Raw genomic sequence first — 10,486 nt, forward strand, 5'->3', positions numbered from 1 at the left:
ACCATAGAATCATAGAATAACCAGGTTGGAAGAGACCCACCGGATCACTGAGTCCAACCATTCCTATCAAACGCTAAACCATGCCCCTTAGCACCTCATCCACCCGTGCTTTAAACACCTCCAGGGAAGGTGACTCAACCCCCTCCCTGGGCAGCCTGTTCCAGTGCCCAATGACCCTTTCTGTGAAGAATTTTTTCCTAATGTCCAGCCTAAACCTCCCCTGGCGGAGCTTGAGGCCATAATATAGATAGATATAATCTATCATAATATAGATAGGGCAACAACCTCATGTTCCTTGGAACAAAACAGGGCTGGGTTCAAATCTGCATGAATTCACTGATGGATCCCCAGCCCTGACCTCTTACCATGGGCTCTCAGGGTCTTGACCTTGAGGGAGAGAGGTGGATCCCTTTCTACGCTGCGTAGCAGCTTTCAGAACCTGCTCTATTTGGACATCCCCTCCCGCACTGGCACAGCCCAGCAGGCACAGCAGAGCTGGCAGCAGCGCACAGAAATCCAACAGACCGTGCAATACCTGCGGCTCAACAAGAGCCACAAGCTACCAGGTGCGAACAGCCACGGGAAACAGGTTTCTTTGATTCCTTTGAGAAGCGCATTCTACTTGTGCCTGTGTTAGCAGACGGATGGAAGCACATTAAATTAGACAGCTGAATAGATCTCCACAAAAGAAACTGCCTGCCTCCCATATATTTGTTCAGCCAAACAATGGCAGAACATTGATTACGGCTCAGCTACATATTTATCTAGCAGAAAACATTGGCTCTCAGGGGTGGAAATGCCATTTGCACATTCCTCAGTGGCCCTGAGGGTCTCCCCTCTAGCTGCAAAACATGTTTGTGCCTTGCAACACGCTGGCCTGAATTGAAAGCAAACATCTTGGGGCAGGACAGGTGGCTTGTTTTTTGAATTAAGATCTGAACAAATCCAACTCACGCTTGGGTGTGTGGCTCGTGCCACGTGCAGCTGGGCAGGGCAGCATGTCCTGTAGCCCAGACTGGCACTTCATGATGCTGGGACCAGAGGATTCTGCGTTCAGAGGGCGATGATGAGGTTCAAGGACTGCAAAGTTTTGTAAAACGAGACCAGCCTTGTATCAGCAGATACTGGACAGAGCAAGAAGCGTTGTGCAGAATTTAATTTCTATTTTCTTATTGCCACGAGATGGCACCACGATTCCTCCAACAGCCCAGCCCTGCAGTCCCTACTGGGTCCTTACAGCTCAGGGCTGTGTGAAAAGGACCCTGCTGAGCCCTGGGGCTTTCTGCACCCTTTCCAACTGCATTCACCTGCAAGCAAGGCCAGCAGCAAGGTCATACACACTCTTAACCATCAACCTGGAAGAATCAAGTATGCAAGGAACAGAAGTCCTCTCCTCCTCATCCTCTCCTCCTCATCCTACAGCAGACAAGGAGCAAAGGGGCTCAAACATTTTGTAGGACGATGGCTTAACCCACCTCCCATTTCAGTCCTTTCAGCTCCTCCACTCAGCGTTTCAGACCAAGGAGGAAGGCAGCTGCTGTAAGAGAATCCTGCTACCTTCTCTGATGACCTATCAGATGGGTCTCCATCTCTAGCCATTTCAGAGGAAGAAGAGAAGAGATGGGAACGTGAGGAAAATGGAGAGCCCTGACAAATCTCACAGAAAGCTGGGAGGAGTAAGGAAAGGGAATATGAACGGGTTTTCTGTCACTTTACCTGGACCTGCCCAGATTCTGTGCTGCTTAAGGAAAGAGCATTTTAGAAGCATCTTTGCAATGTTTGCATGCTTGCTTATCTGAACACAGTGCTCTGAAAAGAAGTTGTACTTACGTAGCTGAGCTACTTTTGTCAAAATGTAGGAGGGGGAGTGTATTCACTTGTCTGGGGAGACCCTGTACCCAGAAAGGGCCAAAGACTCACAAGGATCTGTGCTAAGGTTCCTCAGAGCAAGGAGAAACTAATAAATCCAAGGTTTGTCTTCTGGGATTCAAAACCAGAAGTCTCAATAGTTCCAGAAGAGCATCCATCAGACACAGAAAAAGCAGGTATCTGGGAATGATTTATCCCATGTGCAGCAGGGAATGAGAAAAGAGCAGGGATTAAGCAATGATCAACATATGTATTTAATTTTGCTCTCCAATATTGCTTCTTGAGAAGCATTGCTCCCCCAGAAGCTCAGAACTAGAATAACTTTCTTATGTTGTATACCTGATGTGCAAAGCAGTGTCTGTCCTGTCATTTTCAGCCATGCATCTGGCTGGAATTTTCCAGGTAAACTTACCCACCAGCCCTCCTTTGCTTATTAGAAAAATATTTGTTCAACAGTTATTTTTATCACGTAGCCACTACTTGCAAGGCTTTGAGTGAGAAGGCTACTTCTGTCTCCTGCACAGAGATCTGTTTTCTCCTTGGTGTGTCTGCTAGTCTCTGCACAAAACATTTATGTGGATTTTTTCTCAGTTCAGAGCCTTATTAGCGTAGCACAGCACAGGCACACTGTGGATGGGGTCTCATGGTGAATCCAACCTCCGCGGTTATGTCCAGCTCAGATTCTTTGACCCCAGGTGGAGGCTTAAAAGTAAATTTCTGGATCAAGCCTGTGAAGAAGATGAAGAGCTCCATCGTGGCAAGACTTTCTCCGATGCAGTTTCTTCGCCCTGTAATACCAAGAGCGTGGCTAGTGGTGGAGTGATTGGGTAAGTGGCAACTCAATCCAACACCTCCTCCTTCCTACGTGGTAGCAATAGCTACCAATGAGTGACAGTACAGGCCTCAGAAATGCAAAATAGCGGGGTGTGATATTCATCACCCATCACTGTTGGCTTTCTACAGGCATTTGAACAGGGCTGTTTCACCCTGAGCCTGCAAAGAATTGGTCTGGGACACGCTATAAACCATCCTTCTCGAGGCAGAGGGAAGGTTAAACTGTTGCTTGAAGGTATTAAGTATTTTGTAGATCCTGGTGGTGTTTTTAAAAGACGGGACCCAATGTGCTTCCCACTGTTGTCTGAGGGGCTGTTTGCAAATCATCAAAACTCAGGGTGGGTATTTCAAAACTATCCCCACCACTGATACCTGTGCTGTTCATGGCAGAGCCTCAGATCCTACTACTTGGCTAATATCTTCTGAGAAGCTCAGTGCCCTGTGTAGGATTTCATTACCCGTGGAGAAGGGCAGGAATGCTTTCTTCTTCACAAAGTTCCCATCTGCGTCAAGGAAATGGTTGGGGTTGAACTCATCTGGTGTCTCCCATTGTGTTTTATCCAGCAGCACAGAGGAGAGCAGAGGAATCACTGTTGTTCCCTGCAGCACAAACATGCTTCGCTTTAGCGTGTGGACGTAGCAAGTTTCTGCCTTTGCCCATTCAGCCACGTAACTGTTTCTCCCTCTGGGTTGTTCTAGAAGCAAAGTTTTGCCTCTGAAGAACTAATTTCTGGGCTTGTTCATGACTATGTGACCCTTCGTGTGGGTACCCAGTTCACTGGAATTATGACTAATATGTGATTAAACAACAATGGTTGTTGGCTGTTCCCTAATTATGAAGCAGAAGAAAGACACGGGCCAGGCATCCTTCCTGCCCAGCTGCTCTCTGCTTGCCTCAAGCAGGCAATGAGAAAATGTCGTAATACTTCAGGGCTGGAGCTGCTCTACAGGGCAAGAGAGTGAAGAGAACAAGGAACAGTCTGCAGATCACAAAGACTGAATTATGGGAAATGGGAGGTTGAGTGCATAACCCTGAAGTCACACTGACATCGGTCTGGACTCTGAGGAGATGGGGAATTTGGGAACTGGTCCTTCCCTACCAAAAGCCCCGTGATTTAAGCTCCTTCACTCCTTGTGCCATTGTGCTCACTGGCGTACGGCATCCCCTCTTCCTCTGGAGAGCAGCACGTACCTTGGGGATGAAGTAGCCTTTAAAGTGGGTATCAGCAGAGGTGCACCGGGGAACGTGTGGCAGGAGAGTGACAAATCTCTGCACCTCATGGATCACCGCATTGGTAAACGGCATTTTTTTCCGGTCCTCGAATGTAGGCAAGCAGCCAGGGCCGAGAACTTGCTCAATCTCTGCGTGTACCTTTTCTGCAGAGCAAAGGAAAGGCATGAAATGAGTTTCCGTTAATGGTAAACCACCTCAAATCCCAGCCTGTAATGGCAGTTGGTTGGACCACCCCAAGGCAAGAGGCAAGAACAAATTTTATAGAATCATAGAATCACTAAGTTGGAAAGGACCCACGGATCATCGAGTCCAACCATTCCCATCAATCACTAAACCATGCCCCTCAGCACCTCATCCACCTGTCTTTTAAACACCTCCAGGGAAGGTGACTCAACCACCTCCCTGGGCAGCCTCTTCAGTGCCCAATGACCCTTTCCTTGAAATATTTTTGTCCTAAGTAGCAATGTATAACGCTTGGAATGAGGTAGATAGGCTCCAGGTGCTCAGATTTTGGATGCATGTGAGTCTACAACGAAGCTTTTACAGGTGAGAAGCACTTATGAAGTCACTGCAGAGTACTGGAGTACCCTACGTAAGAGAAGCAAAACTGTAAAGGCATCTTACTTTGAACATCAGGGTACTTCATCAGCAGAAGGATGGCCCACTGCAATGTTGTAGACGTTGTCTCAGTGCCAGCCATGAGCAGGTCAAGTGCAGAGGCCAATACGTTTGCATCATTAAAAAGTGTATTGCTTTTATTTTGCTCCTTCAGGGAAGTTAAAGGAAAGAAACCACTGCTGTTAGCATGGAGAGACAGAACTAGGACAGCTAACATAGTCTTCAGAGACATTCCAGTGTGAATTACAGGTGCAGAGGTGCACTGCATCGACATTTTAGTATAGAAATGCTTCAGTTTTCAGCAAAAATATTTTTACACTTGAGATTTCCCTCCCCTTCCTCCCTAATGAACTAATTGGACACGTTCATTGATTTTACAACATCACATGGCATTTATCTGCCTTAGGTAGTCATTATCTGGACTTCCATCCCCTAACTGTGGTTCCTAAGGAGCTGGAAAATCGATGAGAGATGCAGGACCACACCTTCTCAAGCCAGGGACCTGGGATTTGTGTGTTAGAAAAATGACTTTCTCTCTACCTCTCTCTCTCCAGCAAGGAAGGGACTGTAGCTGACACCTGAGGACAAGTTTTAGACTTGGGATACCTTCTAGATAATTATTTCTTGCTTTTCCTTCTGTATGCAGTATTTAACATATTAAAATAGGAGGTTGTTTATGCAAAATTTAGATATTTTCATATATACCATAACAGAGCACATTCATTACACAAGCAACATGGACAATATAAAAGATACCACACTAGGAATTGTAATTTTTTTAAAATACCTCTTGTTTGAATACCAATGCATCGATGTAGCTCTTCAGGTTGTTTCCCTTAATACTTTCTTTGCTTTCCTTGATGCACTTCTTTAAGATCACACACACCTCTTCTACTTTTTTCAGTATCATCTTGTGAGGTTTGAGGAGAAATCCAAGGAATGGGTAGAAATTAAATAACTAAAAACAAAAAAAGGAAAAAAATAGATAGAAAAAAAAATAAACTCCCCATTACCCAGTAAAACTTCAGCATCATAATGGAGAAATCATTTCAACGAGGAACCAAATGAAACATGATTGAAGCCTCTGTTTTTTTGGTAACTACAAAAATTTAGTGTATAAAAATGCTTCTTCTTACTAAAAATTCTCTACACAAATGAATGGGGCCTATCAGACTTGTCTAGACAGAGCCTATAAACATGAATTAAAAAAAAATACAATTAAGGGAACGTGACAGTAAACTCATGAAACAATTAAATTACATTTGTAAAGAGGTAATAAAGCAAAAATACAAAGCATTACGCATTACAAATACAAAACTCCAAATGTTTAGCAAGTCAAAACACTTATTTTTTTAAATTGTTAGATCATAATCTTTAACTTTCACATGAATTATAAATCAATTACACTCAGCTCTCTACACTGTATTTTATGTGCAGGGGGTTACTTATACCATTTTTCAATGTTATAAACAAACTGCCTGCAGAATAAGATTCACAAAACTTGCTTTTATTACATGGTTTTCACTTTTGCTGTTTTCTGCAAAAACTAAACCTGCCGTAGAGATTAAAAGAAAAGTGATGTTGGACCATTTTAAATGAAACTACTCTAAATAGTTCTCCTTTGGGGAATAAGTTCATCAGCATCTTTTTTCTTTTTTTTTTTCTTTAAACAAGTTTTGGTTGTTTGCTTCCATATTACCTTAAGTAACTAATACTCTATTCCTCGTGATGGAGGATTAAGTTCTGAAAAACTCTTGGCTCAGATGAGAGACCCTTAGTTGGAAACCTCTTTTTATGCAGCTTGGATGAGCAGGTATTGATTTAATGCCATGACAGGAGGTATGAGAGGTCCATATATCAAGTCTGCAGCTCTGTACTTTGTATTACTACCCTGTAACTTCACTAGTTTCTTCATCTGTAGCAAGAGATCCAAACCTCATAACCCCCAAATAGACCTACAATTGAGACACACTCCAAGAATATCTTCCTGCAGTTATCGTGAAACACCGAAGACAGAAGGTTGCCCAGATCCCAGTTCAATACTAGGGTCTGTTCCCTCATGAGACACTACAACTTGCCATAAATTGTGCAGTTTGCTAAATAAAGTGACTAAAAATTATAACATAAATGTCAGCATCTGTAACACTTCTGTGGATTTCCACTGACGTTCCTGGACACTGCCCATCCCAAGTCCCACACTGCTGGAAGCCTCAGTTATTGCACTTTCTGGCTGCAGAAGAATCAAACAAATCCCTTCTGCCAGCACAGTCACATCAGCATCTCAGCCCGGTGCCACCACGTGATGTTGGGCCTCCTTCACAGGAGAATTTCATGAAGGAGGAAAAACCTGAATGAAAATTCTTATCCATGCCTGTGGCAGGGGGGTTGGATTATCTGATCTTTAATGGTCTTTAATATTATGTTTTAGTAACCAATTTTCCAAACCCATCCAGCAATAGTGAATAGGGTTGACTGACCCACTCTGATGAGATATGAGAGAACATCAGCACAGAGAGGAACTTACATGCAAGAACGGAGAGCCAAGAAGATGCATAACTTCATCTATGAGTCTTAACAGAGTGAGAAATGTTGGGTCTTCATAATCAAACCTGTTCCCAAAGAGAATAGCGAAGGTGATGTTGGTGGGAGCCATATTCAAAAATCGTAATTGGAAAGGTCCACCTAGAAATGAACAAAATAAGAACTGTATTGGTCATTTCTGAATCAACCCAGAGGTCTTCACAGTGGCTTCATAAAGTAGCATGAAACACCCAATGCTGTCTTCAGCTCACCTTTGAAAGATTTGATCAACTCAATGAGAAACTGAAGCTCCTCAAGCATCCTTTCTTCTCCAAGATGCTTCCCCATGCCGAGATCCCGCATGGTGGCTAGGGTGAACTGCCGTGTCCTCTTCCAGAGCTCTTGAGAAGAAAAGAACACACCTACGGAGGGATTGTATGCTCCGTTTGCTGAGGCAATATGGGAATTTCTAAGAAACACCAAAAGCACAACCAGGGAAGCGCAGGTACTTTGCATGGGAGAGGACTGGGGACCTATGACTTAGAAAAGCAGCACTCCAGGTAGGTTAAGAAAGGCAGAAGGCAATATTTTAAACAGCGTGGTGCTATTCACACCAAAGCTCTGGGTTTGGCTTGTTTATAGCATTGTCTCCTTGTGGCCATACTCAGTAAAAAGCTCCATGCATGGTATTTGTCTCAAGTTGACTTGTTTCTCCTTAGAAAAATTACCCAGCTGCTTTAGGGAGCAAAGCTTGGAGCAGATAACACCGCTCCATCCCTGTCATGAACAGGACAAATGATCATAGAATCATAGAATCATAGAATAACCAGGTTGGAAGAGACCCACCGGATCATCGAGTCCAACCATTCCTATCAAACACTAACCCATGTCCCTTAGCACCCCGTCCACCCGTGCCTTAAACCCCTCCAGGGAAGGGGACTCAACCCCCTCCCTGGGCAGCCTCTGCCAGGGACCAATGACCCTTTCTGTGAAGAATTTTTTCCTAATGTCCAGAATGATTTCACTGAACAACTGGCATTTTAGAGGATGAACTCTATACTGTGCAGGGGAACAAGGAGTGGTGGCAGGAGGCACCGTTGCTTACGGCCGGGGAACACCTCGCAGCTGGATAACCCACCAGCCAAAAAAAGTGCTCAGCCAAGAAGGCACAGAGGTACTTGGCTACAATTCAGAAGTCCTCCTTTCCCAGGAGGACTTACAGGGCTGAACATAGTCTACATCTTCATACAGTAGTATGAAAAAAAGGCAGCGTAGTGTACCCTTCCTCACACTGGGCCTCATTCTTAAAAACAAGATTAACTCCCCATACGCATACTCCATATGCATGATATACACATATTAGGTCATCAGATCTTTTCCTTTTAGCCCTGGATTATTCTCTTCATTGTTTTTCAATGTTGAGACTCGGGCAATGTATTACTTTTTAACATGCAATTCAGAAACATGCCAAAAATCTGTTTACAGAAGTCATGGTTTGAGGTACAAACAGCCTGTGTTATTGCACTCTTGCCAATTCTTGCAGCCTTTGTCATGAGTCATGCGTGATCCATGCTTTGTCTGAACTCCCAGTAACTGCAGAAAAGAGATTGCATAAGGACCTCAGCCTTCATGTTGTGAAAAATAATTTCCTTCCCTCTGCGCTGCAAAAAACCGCCCTTGAAATGTGACTTGAGTGCCACTAAAAGCAAAAAAAAATCTGATAAGGCAAATAAGATCATTCTGGAAGCATTTTTCTTTAGAAAACAAACAAATGTCCCCAAGCCCCACAAAATGTAGCCCTCGGCAATAAGGATGCAGCTCAAGACTCTTAAATATCATTGCGATTGAAACAACACATTTGAGAAATAGCGTAACAAGCACATCCTTATCTTTTCAACCCGTCAGTACCGTTTCCGTGTTGGATGTGGTAGAATATGGGTATAGCTGGTCTGTCTGAAAACACATCCGAGTTCAGAAGGGCATCCTTTACTGCCTCGTAGCCAGTCAGCACCACTGCCTTCTGAAAACCCAAATGGATGGTGAACAGGGGGCCGTATTTCTCTGAAATCTAGGAAGAGAGAGAAATCACAGCATCGAGGTCATCAGTGGAAGCAGTTTGTCCTGCTGGAGTGGCTCAAGAGGTGTCTTTCCTCCTCCTTTCCTCCTCCGTGGCCAGAAGGGGTGGAGATATGTCAGAGAGAAGGCCCTGAGATGCTTGGTCTTGCCAGAAGCAGGAATGACAATCCAAATAGTTTCCCACCTCCCAAGCTCAGGGTGTTGAGCCCGCTATGAGCTGCCTGGTGCAGGAGGATGAAACACTCCAACTGTGACTCCAACAAAGAGTTTTGTCTTGTGTAAGTAAAAGTAATTCGCTCTTTCAGATGATTTCTCCTGAATCTCCTCTGCAGGCTATGCTATATTAATTCCTGTTCTCATGAAAATACGGCAACCTAAATAAGAAATTCAGGCCATTCTGGCAACCACAAGTAAGTTTCAGTGTGAGTGCGCAGACACTCAAATATTTTCTTTAAAATTTCACAACACAAGGAAGATGCCAAAATTTAGGGCCACCAGTCTGATCTGATGCGGATACTCAGTTTTCAATGTGTGAGTAGTTCTCATGTAAGCACTGCTCATATTTAACATTACCCTCTGTGGAGTTGGGATTTAACAGTTTCCTTGGTCATCCTGAAACCTTCAAAACATCACAGTTTTTAAAAAATACATTTGGCATTGAAAATCATCTCAGAACTGTCACCAGAGGAGAATTTTGGATAGATACATGCTGACATTCAACACCATAGAAACAAAGAACCCTTATTCTCACCTTCATTAGTGACTTGTCTTGTCTTCTGAGGTCCAGCAAATGCAGGTTGCCAATAATCGGAAGAGGAAAAGGACCAGGAGGCAAATTTAAAGCTGATTGCTTAAAAACTTTTAAAGCATAGAGTGCAGCTGATAAAAGGAACGCACACACCCCACAGATGAAGAGGGGTGTGAAGCCAACCATATTTTGATGGAGCTTGCCCTTCTAGAAAGCCACTGAGACATCTTTTTTAGAATGCTCACATCATTGCTTTATATTTATTCAGAGTAAATGACGTGAGAGTTTTTACTGCACTTTGAACAATCTTCTCTTCCACCCCCAGTTCTCCACAAAATCTGGAATTAATGCCTGCAAACAGCAAAGTCCATGGACATCTTGGTGCAGGCTTGCAAGCTCCATGCCAAGAGCAGAGGGCATTTCCAAAGCCTTGCTCAGGTCCTTCTCCCTGCAATAGTTTCCCAGTGCCTGGGAGTCCTGTATCTGCTTTTTTATTAGGCATTGATCACAAAATTTTTCTTTAGATTTCCACAGCTGGTGGACAGCTTCTTCTTTCACCTTCTTGTGTCGCTGCAGTGAAGCGTTTT

At 44.0% G+C, this 10,486-nt stretch overlaps 1 protein-coding gene across 1 annotated transcript; it reads right to left on the reverse strand.

Annotated features, from left to right (window-relative positions):
- Nucleotides 1–2,108: 2,108 nt before the first annotated feature.
- Nucleotides 2,109–10,223, reverse strand: CYP2W1 (cytochrome P450 family 2 subfamily W member 1). The gene is made up of 9 exons (XM_069869830.1): nt 9,903–10,223; nt 8,984–9,143; nt 7,348–7,497; nt 7,080–7,237; nt 5,343–5,513; nt 4,562–4,703; nt 3,896–4,080; nt 3,162–3,303; nt 2,109–2,657 (listed from the first exon to the last, which is right to left on the reverse strand). Exons 1-9 carry the CDS (start codon nt 10,083–10,085, stop codon nt 2,473–2,475), a joined length of 1,476 nt encoding a protein of 491 aa, XP_069725931.1. The 5' UTR covers nt 10,086–10,223; the 3' UTR covers nt 2,109–2,472.
- Between the last annotated feature and the right edge of the window lie 263 nt (nt 10,224–10,486).

The sequence above is a fragment of the Phaenicophaeus curvirostris genome, chromosome 16, assembly GCF_032191515.1.
Source record: "Phaenicophaeus curvirostris isolate KB17595 chromosome 16, BPBGC_Pcur_1.0, whole genome shotgun sequence".
In the NCBI taxonomy this organism is placed as follows: domain Eukaryota; kingdom Metazoa; phylum Chordata; class Aves; order Cuculiformes; family Cuculidae; genus Phaenicophaeus; species Phaenicophaeus curvirostris.